This window comes from Rhinatrema bivittatum, chromosome 11 (genome assembly GCF_901001135.1).
Source record: "Rhinatrema bivittatum chromosome 11, aRhiBiv1.1, whole genome shotgun sequence".
NCBI lineage: Eukaryota > Metazoa > Chordata > Amphibia > Gymnophiona > Rhinatrematidae > Rhinatrema > Rhinatrema bivittatum.
This window is the reverse complement of record NC_042625.1, coordinates 74,772,238-74,792,683: the sequence shown is the minus strand read 5'-3', so window position 1 is coordinate 74,792,683 and position 20,446 is coordinate 74,772,238. Positions and strand designations below refer to the sequence as shown.

The 20,446-nt window shown below is 44.0% G+C and overlaps 1 protein-coding gene across 2 annotated transcripts in view; it reads left to right on the top strand.

Annotated features, from left to right (window-relative positions):
• Positions 1-9,045: 9,045 nt before the first annotated feature.
• LOC115073375 (cytochrome P450 2F5-like) overlaps positions 9,046-20,446 on the top strand; it is a 30,571-nt gene continuing 19,170 nt past the window's right edge. The window contains exons 1-7 of one of the 2 annotated variants that reach the window (XM_029571745.1): positions 9,046-9,063; positions 9,183-9,306; positions 10,398-10,485; positions 11,120-11,324; positions 13,556-13,718; positions 19,320-19,469; positions 20,238-20,398. In XM_029571745.1, the coding sequence (XP_029427605.1) occupies positions 11,148-11,324; positions 13,556-13,718; positions 19,320-19,469; positions 20,238-20,398 (651 nt within the window). In that variant the 5' untranslated portion in view covers positions 9,046-9,063; positions 9,183-9,306; positions 10,398-10,485; positions 11,120-11,147. The remainder of the gene's footprint in view (positions 9,064-9,182; positions 9,307-10,397; positions 10,486-11,119; positions 11,325-13,555; positions 13,719-19,319; positions 19,470-20,237; positions 20,399-20,446) is intronic. The other variant, XM_029571746.1, reaches the window with a different exon arrangement.

Below are 20,446 nucleotides of genomic sequence, written 5' to 3'. Positions count from 1 at the left end.
CTGTTTCTAAAGTGCGCTTGGCACGCGCACACAACCCGGCCGCGCGCGGAGCTCCTGGTATGCACGGAACTGCCGGGCTCTGTCAAAGGGGGACGGGGACAGGGCGGGGGCTAGCCGGACCAGCGGCCATTCAGCCCTGTCCCGAGGAAGCATGCGCCGCCAGCTGGCCGGTGCGCCGGAACTTAACTGCTGCTCTTGGGAGCAAGTAAGCTCTAAAATAAAATTTAAAAAAAGGCAACTCTGATTGTTCCGTACTCCACAGTATTTAATTAACAATGTGCTTTTTGCTCAGCATCAGAAATAATTCCTTCCAATCCCTTTGGCTGCTATGTGCGTTCGCCGGCACAGGTTTTTAAAAATTTTTATTTTCTGCAGCATCTCGCCGTCGCTGCCTCTGAAGAGGAAGGTTTATGTGCCCAGGGCCTTTCTTCCCCTGTGGGAGAAAGGGCGGAGGATGCATCTTCTAGCTGCAGTGCGGTGACTGATTTTACTTGGACCTGTTGTAGCCAGTCAGCAGCTGTGCCAGGCAGGCAGGCAGTCAGTGCTAGGCGGTGCTGCGCTAGCTGTGCCACAGTGCCCAAGGTAGAAAGGCCTTTCCTACGCTCTCTGTCTGCGCACCAGAGTCGCTGTCACTGGTGCAGCCAGCCTCTTGGTAAGTTCATTTTACTACGGCAGCACCGGTGCACGCACGGTGCCACTCACACATACATGATAGCGTTATCCATCATTCTCTGCTTTATGCATCGTCGTGCCAAAGTGTCTTCATGTGGGTAACAGCAGGTCCCTGTTTGAGAACAAAGCACATTTATAAGATTTTCTCAAGCATTTATAGGGATATCCTCTTTGCAGCCGTTTTGCAAACAGAACGCTATCCGGCGCGCACACATGGATGCCCGATTTTATAACGTGCACGCGCAGAGTGGCTGTTCTTTCCTTTGCTTCTCCAGGCTAACCCTCTCCTTTTCCTCCTCCTCTGCAAGGTGTCCGAAATGGAGGGGCTGGACCAGGGGCAGATTGGCCTATCTGGATCTGCCGGATTTACACGCAGAGCACTTGCGCACTAGCGCACCTATTTTGCATAGGCCGCCGGTGCGTGCAAAGCCCCGGGACGCACGTAAGTCCCGGGGCTTTGCTTGGGGGAGGGGGGTGTCGGGGGACGTGTTGGGGTGGCACGGTGTTCGGGGGCGTGTCCGGGGGCGTGGTGGCAGTCCGTGGGAGGGGCCGGAGGCATGATGGCGGTCTGGAGGCGGAGCCGAGTGCTCCGACACAGTGGCCTGTGCCGGGGCAGGGAGCCGGCGACGTGCGCAAGTTATGCCTGCCAGAGGCAGGCGTAACTCAACGAAATAAGGTAGGGGAGGGGGATTTAGTTAGGGCTGGGGGGTGGGTTAGATAAGGGAAGGGAGGGAAAGATGGGGGCGGACAAAAAAACAGTTCCCTCTGAGGCCGCTCCGATTTCGGAGCGGCCTCGGAGGGAATGGAGGCAGGCTGCGTGGCTCGGCACGCACAGGCTGCTGATTTTGCGCAACCTTGCGCGCACCGACCCCGGATTTTAAAAGATACGCGCAGCTATGCATGTATCTTTTAAAATCCGGCTTACTTTGGTTTGCGCGAACAAATGTACGTGCGCGCGCCCGTTCTTTTTAAAAATCTGCCTCTAGGTAAACTTGATTAATAGCCGTTAATGGACTTCTCCTCCAAGAACTTATCCAAACCTTTTTTGAACCCAGCTACACTAACTGCACTAACCACATCCTCTGGCAACAAATTCCAGAGCTTTATTGTGCGTTGAGTGAAAAAGAATTTTCTCCGATTAGTCTTAAATGTGCTACTTGCTAACTTCATGGAATGCCCCCTAGTCCTTCTATTATTCAAAAGTGCAAATAACCGAGTCACATCTACTCATTCAAGACCTTTCATGATCTTAAAGACCTCTATCATATCCCCCCTCAGCGGTCTCTTCTCCAAGCTGAACAGCCCTAACCTCTTCAGCCTTTCCTCATAGGGGAGCTGTTCCATCCCCTTCATCATTTTGGTTGCCCTTCTCTGTACCTTCTCCATCGCAACTATATCTTTTTTGAGATGCGGCGACCAGAATTGTAGACAGTATTCAAGGTGGGGTCTCACCATGGAGCGATATAGAGGCATTATTACATCATCCATTCGTATCAAATGAATGCACATCCCACACTACTGATTTAGTCACGTGTTAAATTCAAAACTCTTAACTAGGGTTCAGAATTTTCAAGAAGGCTCCTCACCCAGTAAAAATATTGATAGCAGTACATTTTTTTTTTTATAGGTTATCGAATGGCTTGGGGATAACTGCTCGGAGAGGCAGTTGCTACCCTTAAGAGAAACATGGGGGCAGATGCTACCATAAGCAACTTGCTGGGCAGACTGGATGGACCATGTGGTCCTTTTCTGCCATCATAACTATGTTACCATGTTTATGCGTAGATCTTTTCAGGGCGTAGGATCGCAATGTTTATCAGTTAGGCTAAGTGGTTAGAAATCTCAGTTCAGTTTGCTGTCCTTCCAGTGGGAACTATTGTGTGTTCTCGGAAAGGGCAAGCTTTGCCTAAAGCAGAGGAGACAAAAAAACTTTTTCAGTAGCTGCTCTGAGAATTTGGAACAACTTGTCAGATGATAGCTGTTTATTAAAGGATTATGCCCAATTTTTTAAACAAGTCAAAACAGGGCTGTTGTGAGGCACAATTGTTTAGATAGGCAAGCTTGTGAGGATTAGTGGCCACGTGCTTTTGGATTGACAACATGAACGGAATAGGTAATAGGCATCTCTGGGATAGGCATAGTCTGATGGGGTGGTTTTGACTAGGAGATGGGTATATGTGGATAAATACATTTGTTTTGCTTATGGTCATAGCAGGAGCCAACTTTTCAAAATGAGCCAAACAACACAAATTACAATGCCCTCAGCACAAAAAGAAAAAAAAATGAAACCCAGTGGCTCATCGGTGTGACTGTCCAGCCTGTATTTAAATGTCCAGAGAGGAGCAGGTAATACTGTCACCAGCAGGAGAAAGTGAGCCCTTGGCCGCTGTTAAGCTGGCACTGCCTGGCCCGCAAGGAGATGGGACAGGCCCTGACAGGCAGTGGCAGACACACCCACCGACAAAGACGGCGGAGTATGATGTCTTCACTTGCATCAACCCCTTCCCCCCTCAGGTTGGGCCCTTGGGTTCTGGGGACCAGTAGCTTACTGAGCACTAAGAGGGATGTGATCCAGGCGATGGTCAGGGCCAGCAGCCAGAAGCAGAGTCAAGGTCCAGGCTAAGGTCAGGGAGGAGGAGTCTGTCCAGAACAAGGAGAAAGGACAGCAGGGGACGGATCTGGTAGACAGAGACAAAAACAGGAGGGAGACAAACAGGAGAGACCAGGAAGAGGCAAGGCAGACGAGAAATGCAGGAATGAGGCAAGGCAGGAGAAACAGCAAGGCAAGGTAGAAGACACTAGGACCACGGTAAGGCAACAAGAACCAACAACAAGCACTGAAAACCTGTTGCTGAGTCGCTGGCCGGTTGAAACGTTCTTCAAAAGAACTTCAAAAATAGAGACTGATACTCTCCAGCAAAAAGGGAAGGGGAACCATTATCTCCACTTTCTTCTAAGCCCAGACCCTGAGATACAGGGCCTTAAGGTTCCTCTTTCCCAAATTAAAGAAGAAAGAAAGAAAAAAATGACAGGAAAACACAAAACATTCCTTCCTTCTCGAAAGCTTAACTAAAACTCTGCAATTAATACAGGGGCCTCTGCTTTTCATAGCTGAACGCTACAGCCAGTCCAGCAGCCCACATGAGGCTGCTGAAAACCAAACCACTTGCTCCCTTCTTCCTATCCCGAAGGACCCTGTCCTCTTAGAAGAGGTCCAGCAGGACTCGACATGTGTATTACATCACCCTGGAGAAGTTCTTGGCGGAGAAGTCCATTCCCTGCTATTAATTAAGTTGACTTAGATAATAACCACCACTATTACTAGCAACGGTAAGATGGAATAGACTTAGTTTTTGGGTACTTGCCAGGTTCTTGTGGCCTGGATTGGCCACTGTTGGAAACAGGATGCTGGGCTTGATGGACCCTTGGTCTGACCCAGTATGGCACGTTCTTATGTTCTTACCAACCTTTGGCAATTAATCCTGTGCCTGCTGGCTTTTTCTCTGACCTTTGGCAAATGCTTAGTGCAGGCAGCTATCGCAACACTTGCAAACTGTAATTATATCTTAGTTGTTAGCACAGGGGCAGCCAATAAGGGCAAAAGTACAATTAACACAATCACCCAATCGGCGGATGGGAGAAACGCCAATACAAGCACACCCTTGGGACAGACTGGATGATGAAATCTCAGGTGATTGAAAAACTCGTAAGAAAACCAGTCATATGTTTTATGTGCACTTTGTGCAGTATAAAAACTTTAGTAACCAACTGGAAGATTCTCAAGAAGATAAGTGACAGGATTTGTGTGCAGTATTATTAAAAATTTCAAAAAATGTATAAAGACATGAGACTGAAAATTAAAAAAGAAGAACCGTGCACTGAGAGTGGTGCACTAAAGCTCGGTGTGTTTTCTGTCATTGCTTGGGGAAGGATGGTCTCCTTTTAAATTTCATACATCTCTTGTGTGTTTGAAACTATAGTGGGGAATGCTGCAGAGGGTAAGGAGAGAGAAGCGAGTCGCAGAGCGACGGCAAAAGAAATGAATGGGAGACGGGGGGGGGGGGGAAAGGAAAGGGAAACAGGAAGCAGAAAGGGAGAGCAGAATAAGGGAGGGGAGGAGGGATGTGCTGTCATTTGAAACAGCAGAGAAATCGTCAATATTTCCCGTTTCATTTTCAAAACAAAATGAATGAAATTGCATTCAATATTCTTCCATTTCATTTTGACGCCACCACCGCTGCCACCATCGCCACCTTAAATAAAAAAAAGAAAGCCAGTTATCCCGACTCTCCCGGTGGGTTGCATTCAGCCAGCACCATTACTGTTTGACCAGCAAAAGCCTTTACTATATTCACATGAAAGGTATGCTGCTTTCTATCTTAGGAATCCATAGATGCAACATAGGCATCATTCAAAAGGTGAATAACTGTGTAAGGTCCTGCCCAATTAGCCTGAAGTTTATTCTGATGCAATGGGACTTAGACAATTACCTGCTGGCATTCTAAAAACTCTCCTATGGGCTTTATGATCACGTAGTTTTGTTTTTTTTTTTGCTTGATTTGGGATGCCTGCAAGTTATCTTGGACAAAGGCAATGAGATCTTCCAGATGCTGCTCCCTATTGACCTCTTGTTATAAAACCCAAAGTGTATAGCATGTAAACAAAATCATACAAAATATGAGACTTGCTATAAAAGAAAATTCTTGAGAGAATCAAGTTTACCTTCATACGATGCTATAAAAATTTTTAGCTATCGTGTCTGTGAGCCTTAATTGTTAGGCTTCATAAATCATTAGGTAACTTGTTTATACTTGTGCAGAGTGTGTTAGAGTCCACTTCCAAATCTGAAAATTCTTTCTGTGCCACTTATCTTTCTGTGTTACTTATCTTGTGCTGCTGAGTATAGCCAGTGTGAAGCTGACATCTAGACGTTTCGGAGCAACAAGGCTCCTTCTTCAAGGGCTTGATTTTGGCCGGACTGAACTATAAAGCACTGTGAATCTGCACAAGAAATGAGAATAAAGAATCTTCTTAGTTAGTGTAAATACACTTATTCTGTGGGATACTAAGGCTGGAAAACAATACATACTTGTGGGGTAACGCATCAGCAAACTGTTCCGTGAAAGAAGTTTCGGTGCGAGTGAAAACTGTCACTGCGGTCCAATCTGGCTTACAATTCACTAGGATGCCATTCGTGCTAATTCCTAATGTTGCCAGAATTTTTCTCAAACGACGGCGATTCCAACTGCGCTGTGCGGCGGAAGGTGAATGATCTGTGCGGGACTGCTCTGTTTCACAGGAGACCTGAGCGATGCTGCGAGCTATCGCTGCAGAGTGCTGTATAAAAAAGGGGTTGAATACCAAATTTTTGATAAAACTGAGCGAACAGAGTTGTCAACCTATTATGTGATACAGTGAGTATCCCCATCCTGTATTTTCTATCACACAATAGGTTGACAACTCTGTTCGCTCAGTTTTATCAAAAATTTGGTATTCAACCCCTTTTTTATACAGCACTCTGCAGCGATAGCTCGCAGCATCGCTCAGGTCTCCTGTGAAACAGAGCAGTCCCGCACAGATCATTCACCTTCCGCCGCACAGCGCAGTTGGAATCGCCGTCGTTTGAGAAAAATTCTGGCAACATTAGGAATTAGCACGAATGGCATCCTAGTGAATTGTAAGCCAGATTGGACCGCAGTGACAGTTTTCACTCGGAACAGTTCGCTGATGCGTTACCCCACAAGTATGTATTGTTTTCCAGCCTTAGTACCCGCAGCATAAGTGTATTTACACTAACTAAGAAGATTCTTTATTCTCATTTCTTGTGCAGATTCACAGTGCTTTATAGCTCAGCCCGGCCAAAATCAAGCCCTTGAAGAAGGAGCCTTGTTGCTCCGAAACGTCTAGATGTCAGCTTCACACTGGCTATACTCAGCAGCACAAGATAAGTAACACAGAAAGATAAGTGGCACAGAAAGAATTTTCAGATTTGGAAGTGGACTCTAACACACTCTGCACAAGTATAAACAAGTTACCTAATGATTTATGAAGCCTAACAATTAAGGCTCACAGACCACGATAGCTAAAGTTTTTTTATAGCATCGTATGAAGGTAAACTTGATTCTCTCAAGAATTTTCTTTTATAGCAAGGCTCCCTATTGACTACATTCTCAATTACAGGGATGCCTGAGGTGTCAACCTTGCCCTCCCAATGTTCCCCTAATAGGTCAAGAGCCCTCTTGCCCTCGGGCCTTAAAGTAGCTCAAATGGGGAAAATAAGGTAGGCTCCTGGGGCAAAGAGTAGATAGGGCAGATTCCTTTCCTGGTCCCATTTCTCTTGACTCTGCAAAAGTCTTTAATACATTCTTTAAGGTTCTGTTAAATATTTCTACCAACCCATTAATCTTAGGATGATATGGGGTAGTATGAATAGATTTCACTTGACAGGGAGATTCATATTCAGCTGTAGGCAGTCTGGATAAATGGCTGACATTACCCAGATTAGGCAACGGGTAGAGGCCCCCGCCCTGGTGCTTGCTCAGGCAGAATAGGATCTAGCTGTCGATGTTTCTCAGTTATGGACAAGTCACCCCAGATGAACCTTTAGATGAGGTCCAGGAGGGGAGATTGCAAAGGGCAGCTGTTAGGATCCGAGAAGAATTACTGGCATTGAATACAATGGCTGACTACGTGTGGCTTGCCATGAACATGGAGTCTGACTTAAACCCATTTCATTCTGGGGTACCGATTGTAATAGCCAGCAGAGAGGTGATGGGTCTAGCCAAGACCTCGGCAGTCAGGGATACATACAAGCAAATTTGGAGAAGGGGAATGATAGATGGTGTCACAGAGTCTCCGAGCTCCCGCCGCTGTCGGTCTAATTTCTTGAGAATGGGGGAAAAAGAGAAAAAGGAGGAGTTTGAACCCCCTTGACTCAAGTACCTGCCTCTTCTTTGGTTCAGCAGTCTAGTTTGCTTCCTCTCCCGGGCCAGAGCCTCTGGTGAGCCGGGTTAAAGAAGGACGCCTCCTCCCAGTCCGAAGCCGAGGTGTCTCTCAGCCCGGATTTGCAGTTAGCTCTCCTGCTCCCTGCACTGCCAGTTTCCCTGGGAACGGAGACCCCCCCATCAATGCGCCTAACCCAGAAGTAGTTAATGCCGTCAGGGGAAGAAGTGCCAGCTGAGTTCCCGCGTGCTCGGAGGTCGATTGGAGACTGCCTCATCCGCTGGGGAGGGATGGGGCGAATTGCAGGGAATGTGTGTAATGATGTCCCGTTGCTTGTCGGGAGCCTCAGGAGATGGATTAAACCTACCTACCTTGAGTTGGGTAAAACCCTATTGAATCCTTTTTTTTTTTTTTTTTAATTTTTTAAGTCAGCATTTAAAAATAAAAAAAAGGCAGCTGCCTTGTCATACAGAGTCCCACAGCAGCGCTAGGAAATCTCTTACTGAGCCGTCACCAGTTAGTAATGAGCTCCCTGAGCCTTGTTGTTTGTAATGTAAGCACAAAAAAATTCTTTAGTGCTTAACTTGAATACTTCTGAGCCTACCACAGCAGCCATGTTTGCAATTTTTTGAGACTGCGAATCATTGTCACCGGCTCCTGAGACAGACATTTGATACGTCGTCGCAACACTTACCTATGTCAGGCTCCCTGAACCCACTGATCGACTCAGAAGTATTCAAGTCAGTAATTATCCAGTTAAGCAGCAGCACTGCCGGCACTAACCTGGAGAGTGCCAGACTTTTTTTTTTTTTTTAATTTACATTTTTTAAGTTTATTATTAATTTTCTGATACCACTGGAAACTTAACTCTAGCCCTAATCCAGGAGTTAAGTTTCCAGTGCTAAAAAAAAAAGGTGCTCTGGCTAGAGGCAGCCTCTCTGAATTGGGGAGCACTGCTTATTAATGCCCCGATTTGCTTGGAAGTTCCATGCGAGGGGAACTTTTTCTGCACCCCAAACTCCTTGCTGCATTGGCAGCAAGTTTTGCACTCAGAAACTGCGCATGCAAGTGCAGGCAGAAAGATGCCTTCCACCAAGATGGCTTTCTGAAGTGGAGGCCTTGAAAAATTATTCCCCCACGTCAACTTTTCTCCAGTCAACCCTTTACTGCATCTGTCTCTCCACAGCTTTGACAGTTAGCCAATGTACAGTATTGCTTAATGACAGGTCCCCTCCCTACTCAGACATAAACCTTTCCTAGTAAAATTGTCATCTCAAAGCAGGTCAATTATTGCCAGTCAGGAAATTCTTTGACCATCTATGATAGTCAGGTAAAGTTAGACGAGCAGATTATCCCAGATGATAATAAATTTGTTTATATAAGATTCCAATTGCGGATTTCTTTTACTGCATCTGAGTGTTTGTTTTATATTTCAGGATACAAAAGAAGGTAAAACATTGCTCCTTTTTGTGTGTGTGTGTGTGTGTGTGTGTGTGTGTTAATCTCCCTTGAAAAGTGGGAGGAGACAAGCAGTTATATCATCTCAAACCACCTCTGTTCTTTCCCAGAGCCTGACACAGATTGTCGGAGATAAAACTAGAGGATGCTTCCATAGGGCAAGACCAAATAGGAATCACAGGTTGGATTCCAGGATCTTTCTCCCATTGCATACCTGTCATATTCCTTTCCCAGGTAAGAGACTTAAAAAGAGTTAAAAGTTGATTTTGAACAATTATCGACAAGGACCAATGTGTTTTTATTTTGGAGGGATTTTTTAAAGCATTATTTATTTATAGACGTTTGATATGCCACTTTCTGCCAGGTTTGGTCTATTAAGCAGATTGCAGAAATTAAGAATTAGACTGGTATACCAAGGTTAAATGTAGTTTTCACTGAGTGCCATTTTATGGCATAAGGACCAAGTGCAGGAAACATTTTAATATTCCTAATGAGCTGGCTAGGGAAAGGCCTGGCTGAATAGCCATGCTTTTACCAAAGGTTTTGTTGTCCTCTTGTTTTGCTAGACATTTGAAGACACTAGAGGAGCAGGGTGCACATTGCAGCAGCTGCCACAAGTAGCCAGCTGGTGTTAGTGGCACTTAGTCTGCATCAATTTGCAGATCTTGCATCAGCCACACAGCTGTACACAGATATCAGCCATTCTTCCCTTTCCCATCTCTGGCAGTTTCACATAAAATTTGCTCTTCAGTTTTGACAAATGACGAGGTTCTTTCCAAGTCCTACAATGAAGCACTGTTCAGCAGTGGTGCCTGTGTCAGATAAAGGTATGAGGGAGGGGTGCAGACCAATGGGGAGAAACTTGGGGAGAAGAGATAGCTGAGGGCAGGCTAGGAGAGAGAAACCCCTGGGTCACAGACTGAAGGGAGGGTTATATCTTTATTTATTTATTTGGAGGGCTTGTATACCATTGTTCCAAGTGAAAATCACTAGTTCACCACGGTTCATGACATTTAACATTCGTTCATCAGTAACATACACCATTATTAGTTACCGGGCAATAGGTATTAGGTTGGTAGCTTAGATAGAGGAAAAGACTGTTAAGGATGGACTGGTGGGAGGAAGAGTGGCAGGTAAAGATAAGATATGCCACGCTGGGTCAGATCATGGTCCATCGAGCCCAGCATTTTGTCTCCGACAATGGCCAGCCTGGATCACAAGTACCCGGCAGATCCCCCCCCCAAAAAAGATCTATTTTTTGCTAATCACTTCCAGGGATAGAAATGTTTCTCTAGTCTTTAATGTTTTCCTGACTTTTCCTCCAGGAACCTGATCAAACCTCTTTTAGACCCCCGCTACTCCAGTCGTCTTGACCTCATCCTCTGGCAACAGATTCCACAGCTTGATTGTGCAGTGAGTGAAAAAGTACTTTCTACTATTTGTTTTAGATCTGCTCATTGCTAGCTTCATGCAGTTTCCCCTTGTCCTAGTATTATCTGAAAGGGCAAACAACCATGTTTCATTTACCTGTTCCACGCCACTCGTGTTTTTATAAACTTCAACCAGCTGGTTTCCTTTCCAAAATGAAGAGCCCTAAATTAATAGTGTCTCTTCTCATCACAGGGAAACCATTCTATCCCATTTATCATTTTTATTCACTTTCTCTGTATCTTTTCTAGCTGTCTTGTATCTTTTTTTGAGTTGGGGGCGACCAGAATTGCACACGGTACTCAAAGTGAGGTTGCACCACAGATGAACTGAGGCAATGAGATCCATATTCAGATGCTGGCTGGCTAGCAAAGTTAACCGGATAAACTCATCTGGCTAACTTTGCTGGGATAGTCACAGAAAATACTTAGCTATGTCAAAGTTAACCAGATTTCTTGCATTGTTTGGCAAGAAGCCCAAGTGCTGACTGCTGCAAGAAGGCAACACAGCCCAGAGCATGGGACTCCTCTCCATCTTCACTGAATTATTGTCTGTAGAATTTGTACTATTCTTGGTGCAGAATTCCCCTGCGAGTGACAGTATTTAATTTATGTTCCAGGTGCACTGGTGGCTCACCGTTCCTCAGGATGGATTTCAGTTCGCTTTTGATTCTCCTGCTCATTTTCTTAACTACCTGTTTTGTCTTAATGTATTGGAAAATGCTGAAAGAGAAAAGTCATCTCCCCCCTGGCCCAGTTCCGCTTCCTCTTATTGGTAACTTGATGCAGCTGAATACAAAAGATCCAGTAAAGTCCCTGATGAAGGTAAGATGCCTTTCCAGTTGCTTGGGTTTATGTGTCTATCCTCCCGTTATGCACAGTTCGTGCTCTTATTTCTTTTCTTCTTGCCCTTTCCAAGAAATTATCAATAAACAATTGTCCTCATCTGCCTTTTCAGGAGCCGTCATACACAGCCTTGTGCTTTAGTCCAGCACATGTGGCATTCATGAAGGTATCAAGATGCATCACTTTTCCTCAGTTTTTTTTCCCCCAACATTCCCTCCTGCATGTAGGCCAAGTTATTCAATAGCTTCCTGTGAATGACTTTCTGTGGTCATGAGGTCAGGAAGCAGCTCTGTTGAGAAACGTTGAACATGCCAGCACATACAAGGTTATTTTATGACTGTGTACGTAGGCCTAAGGTCTGTGTGCAGCTTGTACATGCAGATGTTAGCCAGCATTTGCAAAGCAACTTTATGCATGTAAGTTTGCTTTGAAAATGTTCGAGTGCACTGTACGCACGCAGAACACCACACACAAAGTTACACCTGCTCTTTGGAGGGTGCAACATTTGTGTGTTAATTTACACACATAGGAGCGGATTTTAAAAGGGTTATGTGTGTAACCCGCTCCTGCGCTTGCCGAGCCTATTTTGCATAGGCCCGGCAATGCACGCAAGCCTCTGGACGTGCGTATGTCCTGGGGTTTGAAAAAAGGGGCGGGGAGTGGGCAGGGTGGGGTGGTCTGGGGGCGGGGTGGGGCAGGGGCAGGACAGAGGCCTGCGGCACAGCGGCCGTTCCGGGGGATCGTGCGCCAGCTGAGTGCCGGCGTGTGCAACCTACGCCTGCCCAGAGGCAGGCGCAACTTCCAAAATAAAGGTTAGGGGGGTTTAGGTAGGGCTGGGGGGCGGGTTAGGGAGGGGAAGGGAGGGGAAGGTGGGGAGGAGGGAATGGGGAAAGCCATCAGGGCTCCCCTAGGGCTCGGTGTGCGCAAGGTGCACAAGTGTGCACCCCCTTGCGCGCACCAAACCCAGATTTTATAACATGCGCGCGGCTGCAGGCGTATGTTATAAAATCAGGCATAGATTTGTGCGTGTCGGGTTGCGCGTACAAATCTACACCCGTGCGTAGCTACTAAAATCTGGCCCATAATTATTTTTTTTAATCAAAAAGTGTGTGTATTAGTACTGATTCTACCCTCAATTCTGCCCCTGGGAAAGTCTGACTGAAGTTTGTGTAAAATTCATGTGTAATCAAGGTGACCCTTTCTGAACTTTGAATCTGACAAATTTCAGGTGATCCTTCTGTCACCTTTCTTTCTCAGCCAAATGAACTATGTTGGTCTCAACATAGTTCATTACATGCATGGGCTCATAAGGGTAGCCCAAAATCAGCAGCCACCCTTTGACAGACCAATCTCTCAGCCTGGGAAGGACAGGAGACTTCCTTTATGGATGCCCTGGTATTAGGGGGCACCCAGGACTGGTCACTCCTGGTGCATCTTCTGGTCGAAGAGATCACTAGCTATATTTGGGTACGAGATGATGGACGACTAGCTAGATAACTCGCTAGCAACTGGTGACATGGGAAGTGATGACTGAAGAGCTCTATTACAGGGAGAGTTGCCTCTCCCTTGGGAGACCTCTCCAGAAGTCACCCCTTCATGGCCTGCTCACCCAGCATGGCAGCTGGCCTTTCCCATTTGGAACCTTTGAATAAAACAATATTTCACTGTGCTGTATGCCTTGTGAACTTTTGAAACAGTAATAACCCTTTGGTTACACATTCTTCTTGTGGAAAAGCTTTCCAGCAACACATTCCCAGATCACTTTAAACTTGCTATTGGTCATGTCTAGACTTAGCCAAATACTGGAGTTAGCCTGCAATGCCTCCAAAATGCCTACAAGTTAAAAATAATGGCCAGCCCAGAAAAAATGTATTGAGATGAGTGGTGAAGGTATTCAAAACTCAGCATTTACCCAGATAACTCAAAAGTTATCTGGATAAATGCCTTTGAATATTGATCTCTAAGTTACTTCTAGACAAATCTGGAAAATCCTCCTATTTGGGAGGAGAAATCTCATCCAGCAGGTCGGTTAACAGATAATTCCATTTTAGGAACAAACCCTGGTCAGTTAATGAGAAAATGCACAAGGAACCATTTTAATCATTTTGACTCAAGTCGAAACGTGGGAGCCACAGTGAATGATCTCTAATCTGCTATAAATGATTGCCATCGGGAAGCCTGTGTGACTGACCTTGTTCATCATTTCACAGCTGCATGAAAAGTATGGCCCGGTCTACACAATATTTTGGGGTCCCCAACCTTCTTTGGTGCTTTGTGGCTACAAGGCCGTGAAAGAGGCCCTGATTGATCAAGGAGAGGAATTTGGCGCCAGAGGGGATTATCCGGTGTTCTTAAGCTACACAAAAGGACACGGTGAGTAAGACACTATCAAGTGCCCAGAGTAAGCCCCATACCCTTTTTTCATACTACAGTATATTGATTGAATTTCCAGGCTCGTAATGGGAAACGTATTTGAGTCATGAAATGCCCAACATCTAACATGACCAGGTTAGAGGATGCCAACACCTGTCGGGTCTTGTGCTTTTTGAGTACCAGGAAAACTGATTATGGCTGCTACTTTGGCCTCATTCATGCCAAGGTTTGCCATCACTGAGCTAGAATTTAAGTGCAGTTTTTGGCCACAGATTTGTTTAGGTTCTGTTTGACCAGTATTGTTTCAGGTAGTTGCATCAATCATCTATTATGGGCTAGGAAAATAGGCATATGCAAACTAAAGGGGCTAGATGGAGAATAGCACCATCCTCCATATGCCCGTTATTTGACTATATCCTGATAACACTCTTGGGTGACTGATCTTGGCAGAAACCACTATGATCAGCTAACACAGTCAAAGAGTAGCTGACCAAGGCTACTGCAAAAACTAACCATGATGAAACAGTTAAATAATTCTAGTTATATCATATGTGTGCCCTCATTAAATGGGTAAACAGATCCTTGATTCTAAATTTAAGTAAATACTGATATCTTCATTAAAAGTGCAGAAAATATCAAAGGTTATCAAGGTCACAGGATTCAGTAACCTTAGTATCTTCTATGGCTATCATACAGCAAACCACAATATTTTTTAGTACCAAAGTACTAAAGTGTTCAGCAAACATAAAACAACATCTCTATGCATGGTTTGAGCAATATCCTTAAACGGGCAGATTTGTAAAGGGGGTCTAGCTGGCAATTTGGCATCTATGGTCAAGTGAAAAACTATGCCCTCACCCATTACACAACACATGGCACGATGAGTTGGGAAACTCCATTAAATGTTTGTATAGCAAAGCTCAAGGCCAGTGCAAGAGTATTAGGTGCCATAGGTAAATCTTACATTCTTGCAACCCCACCCCCATATCACTCTCCCCACATACAGTTACAAATTATGCATTTATAATAACAGATTTTACACGAAAAAGGACATTCAAAGTTCAGTCTTCTGAGGTAAAAGTATCATTTACAATATACATATTATATTTGCATGCCCTGTTGTGGTGCCAACCAGAAAACCCTGAAAAAAAAAGCAAAAGATATTTATTATTTAATTTATTATTTAAGGCTTTTATATACCAACTTTCTTGATACAGATCAAATCAACTCGGTTTACATCAAACTAAGCAGAACTATAACCAACAATTCAACAAGAGTCATTTAGAAGGAGCATAAAAGTTACATTATAACAAGGTTGCCTTAACAGGGAGGAGGAAAAAAAGAGGGGGGAGAATGAAAGATAAATAATTATATACAATAAGTTAAGTTACTATATACAATGGAGTATGGGATGGAGGCAGAGGCCGAACCTCATGATAAATTGTGAGCAAGCTTAGATACTTGGAACCCTTATGGTATTAGGCCTAATGTAACAAATCTTGGGCATGGGCTTGGCCCTTAAAAAGCCATGAGAAAACAGAATTACAAGGCAATAAAGTTTCTAAATCAAAACAGTACTAACTGCCAGCACTCAAACAGCAACAAATCAATCTATGGAAAGGTAACACTGCAAATATTCCATCAGACCCTAAAACACCAATACACTCCTATTATAAAAACAGAACAAGCCAAGCTGCTGTAGATCTCTACATAGAAACTACATGCTAGCAAAATACCTCCTTTCGGTCACACATGTAGAACATAGATAGATCTCAAATACAGAATAAAGAGTCATTAAAATATAAATATAAATGTGCTGACAAAAACTTAACTGGAAACTGCAAGAAGCCAAATTGTGTATGCACTGCGACTGGAAAAACAGAAAGATTACCATTCCTCATAAAACAATAAAATTAGTAAAACCATACCAAAAAAAAAAGAATAATTCAAAACAAGTAATGAATAAAATAACATCCAATAATTAAAAACTCATATACAGTTTAAAAATACCAAAAAAAATTTCAAAACAGATACATCAAATAACACTCAATAATTAAAACTACTAAGGATTTTAAAAACTCCCCCGTTCCCCACACCTTGCAACTTTTGACTTCTAGATGCCCTGAAATTATCATGGATTAACATGGATTAACATGCTCTCTGTCAAACTCACATACATACACACACATGCTTTGTCACTTTCACACTCACACACAAGCTCCATCTTACACACATGCATGCTCTTTCACTCTCACACATACATACACATGCTCTCGCTCACTCTCACATATACACACACACACTCTCACACACATATACTCTCTCACTCACACACATACACACCCAGTCTCTCATTTCCACACACATACTCTCACTCACTCTCACATATACACACACACTCACACACATGCACATCTACTCTCCCACTCTCACACACATGCACACGCACACACCCATAATTTCGCTCATGCTCTCTCTTACTCTCACACATACATTCTTTTACTCTCACACATGATCTCTGTCACAAACCACACACACACTCGCTCACTCTCATATACATATGTTCTCTCTCAGTCTCACACTCACACACATACACCTGTTCTCACATACACACAAACTTGTTCTCTCTCTCTCATAACCACATACTATCACTCTCTCACACACATATTCTCATTTTCATGCTTTCACACTTCTTTCATTCACTTTACCCCATTCTTGAAGAAGCAGCAGTCTCCTTCTTAGCTCCCATGGCCGATGGAAAGACTTTAGTTTATGGGTCCAACCCAGCTCTGGCCTTGATCTCTTTCCTACAGGGCAAGGTGCACTGTTGCTCCTTCTAAGGCCTTTTTGGCCACACTGCCAATTCTGATAAAGCTGCGTCGCTCTTCCTCCTTCTGCCCCTTTGGCTATAATGCCAATTCTGGCGGGGCTGCGCTAGTCTTGATTGCACCGGTGGCTCTACTGTACCCTTTAGTAGCAATGCCTATGGCTATGGCCATATTTGCCTTAGGCACACTACGGCTCTGCTAGCTAGCTAACTTCAGAAGTTAGTTGGTTAGACATGTTATCAAAGTTCACCTCCAAGGTTAGAGTCAATGATTCAATGATAAGCTCTTCAGGGAAGGAACCAAACACCAGCTTAAGGCTCAGCTCTCCCGTCAAACACAGCTCCCAATGGTTCTACTCCAATTGCTAGCAAAAAATTATAGCCGATGTCTGTCAATGTTTAAATCAAATTTCTTGGGCATGTCCATTCAGGATGGAGTTTGCAAAAAAAACAAAACGAAAACACTAAAATAGGAATCTTCAGGCAATAAATTCCTTATAATTGAAGGCTTATAGTCCTTCAATTTAAGAGTCCAGCACTTCACCAGTTTGAAAAGTTTTCTAGAGAACATTCACCTATTTAAACCAAATTTTCTCACAAACATTTACAAATCCTTTTGTAACCTTGGCTTTTCTTTGGCTTAAGCCAGGCTACACCACCCACAGTAGCTTAAATCGAGACCAGATTCCAGTCACCAGAGGATCTGGAACTCAGCTATGGCCACCCACTGTAGCCTTACACTGTTACATACCAGAGTTAGCTTAAGTCAGAAAACTGTATGTTAAAATGGGAATAAAAACCGGCCTTAATGTTAGTGCCCCTTATTACATCGTTCCCATTGTGAGATCACGGTTATCAAGCAGCTCCACCATCGTTACCTCTTGCACCAGGTCCTGTGCGCCACTAAGAGCTGCATCTAAAGTAGCCTACAACCTGTCACTGATTCAGGACCTGCTGCCCCTTGAAGCAGTCACATAAGATAGCTAGAAAGGTTTCATCTCAATTTGCAAATGTAAATTGCTTTAACTTGTATCTCCAAATTGCCAGGTTATATTTGCAATTTTAAATATAGGGAAGTATTTTTAGAAAGTTACGTGAGGCTTGCAGGCTGTAGATATGGGCCTTCAAGGAGATTTTCAAAGGGAAACTGTGTGTGGGGGGGGGGGGGGGGGGGGGGGGCAATTTCCAGCCCTCAGTTTTACCCACATGACTGCTTTCTTACTTGGGTAAAATCTTTTGAAACTTTCCCTCTCCACATTCGTAAAGGCAACATGTGTATTAAAGACTGAAATTCAGGGTCCCACCAAGGAGTTCTTCCACAGTACCAAGGAGTTAGAAAGATCTCTGGACTAAGGAGAATTAGAACAAATTGGAACATGCAAGATTTCTGAAATTCATCTTCAGGCTCCTTTAATGTTGCACTCGTCTCACAGTGCAGGACGCTAACTTTCAAACCGGCACGCAGGCGCACATTTGCGCACGGGCGCCAGCTTGCAACTTACAGACGCAGCTATTTTATAAGGTTGCTGCGTGCATAATGCGCCATGTTGTAAAATAACCTGGCTGCACGCCCACGTGCACCAGATTTTAAGTGGGAGCGCGAATCCCGTTTCTACCGCATAAGTCGGGGGATTTTTAAAAGGGGCGCGTGCCCACGCCATTCCCAGTTTACCGGTTCATCCGCCAGTTCAACCAGTTAACAGCTAGGTCCTTCAGAACCCCTTGGTTGGATAGCAGTTACCTCAGACCCTTTAAACCCCTCTGAAAGGGCTCTATCTTTTTTTTTTTTATATATATAACTTACATGCCATCCATAGCAGAAGTAAAGTTACACGGCAGGAGACCTCTACACATGCCGGGGCGTGTAAGGAATTTAGGCGCGCATCTCTTTGGCCAGGCCCTGACATGCCCATGCCCCACCCAGAACATGCCCACGCCCTGCTCCTTTTAGAAAAGTTGTGAGATGTGCGTGCGCCGCGGCATTTGCGCATGTATCTGGGTGCTTTTTAAAATATGGGTGGCACGCGTGAGCCTGATTTTGTCACGCATCCCCTAATTAATGCACGCGGTAGGCTTTTAAAATTCACCTTTATTTGTAAGGCTCTGCTTGAGTTGCTAAACAATCAACTACATTTTTTTTTTCTTTTCCCAGCTTCCAAATATCAGAGAAAACTGAATTCTTAATACCAAACATTTATTGAATGATAAACACTAACACTGTGAATGGCACGGCATTAAGGATGGCGCATAAATAGCAGAGCTGCTGCTACAGCTGTGATGAGAATCCCTGAAAGCTCTGCCATAGGCAGACAACAGCAGCTGTACAAGAAGCTGTACCTACTAATGTATCGCAGGGACTAGCAGTGAATGGGAAATGGTGAAAAGAGCAATGCTTCTAGGAGCCTGCAGGGGACATAGGAAAGCTGCTAGTTTGCCAAGAGCTTTTTCTCAGCTGAAATCTCCACAAGAAGTAAACTCTTCTATGCATTCCTAGGTGAAGGGACCAAAAAGGAAGAAGCCAGAGAACACAGGCAGAGAGAGAAAGAGCAAACAGGAATAGATCCAATAGGGAACTCAAAATCTTTCAAAAAAAAAAAAAGATCAATCAGAAAAAGGAGTTCTAAGTAGGCAGAGACTATAAGCTAAGCATGAGCTGACAAAGGTGGCAGTGTAACAAACAAATATACACGTACACTGTGGAGACAGAATAAATGCTTCTTGCAACCCATCTCGACACATTTCTTTGCTTAGGTTCCTTTTTTAAAACCTTTCAGGGATTGCTTTCCGCAATGGAGAAAAATGGAAGGAGCTGCGTCGGTTCACCCTCCTGACCCTGAGGAATTTCGGGATGGGGAAGAGGAGCATTGAGGAGCGGATTCAGGAGGAGGCCCAGTTTCTAGTTAAAGAATTTGCAAAAACAAAACGTATGTATAGAAACATATTATCTATGCCTACATATGTACCTGTTTCATGTTCAGGGACTGCTGAAATACTCCTTGAATAATCTTGTTCAAGTTCCCCTAATATTTTTCACCATGGAGAAACGGGAACTTGTTGTCAGGACAGTGCATGTGTCATGGAATTCTAAGCAGAGGCTTATGTTATAAACACAATGACCATCAGCTCTCATATGGCATGTGGAATCTGCTATCGCTACATTACTTGTTTTCTCCAACAAAAGCTATATAGGAAGTTAAGCTGAATACCTTAATGTATTGTGTTTGCTGACAATTAAGTGCACAAAGTTCTAGAGCATTATACATTTGGAAAAACAAGTTCTCCCATCACATAGTATTTCTTCCTAAATACCAAGATACAATTTTATAGATTGTTATAGACTTCTTTGAGGGTTTACAGCCAACTCATTGAATCATAAAATTATCTCTAAATCTGGAACAAGCCTCAAAAGCCATAGAAGCTTGACCAAAGATTGCAGAGACCTTGACTGTTGACAAGCAAGATGCCTAAAGATGATCATCAACCACAAAGGGTGATGGTTACTAACATAATAGGCTTTCTCAAAAGAGAAATGGTGTCTATTCTTTACATTATAGCTTACTACTCATTTTCATAGTCAGTCACTCCCATGAAAGAAAATTAAAAATGATGTTGAAACATTTGCATGGTATTTAAAACTTGTATAACCACATCTTCTCTTCACTTCTAATATATATTGCTTATTTTTTTCACAGAGTCTCCCATTGATCCCACTGTCTTTCTTGGCCGAACTGTCTCCAACGTTATCTGCTCCATTATTTTTGGAAGGCGATTTGATTATGAGGATGAGAGACTTTTGACCATAGTGACGTCAATCAACAACAATTTTCAGATAATGAGTAATCCCTGGGGGACGGTCAGTATAATCTAACATCTTCTTGACATATATTAACCCCATAGTACA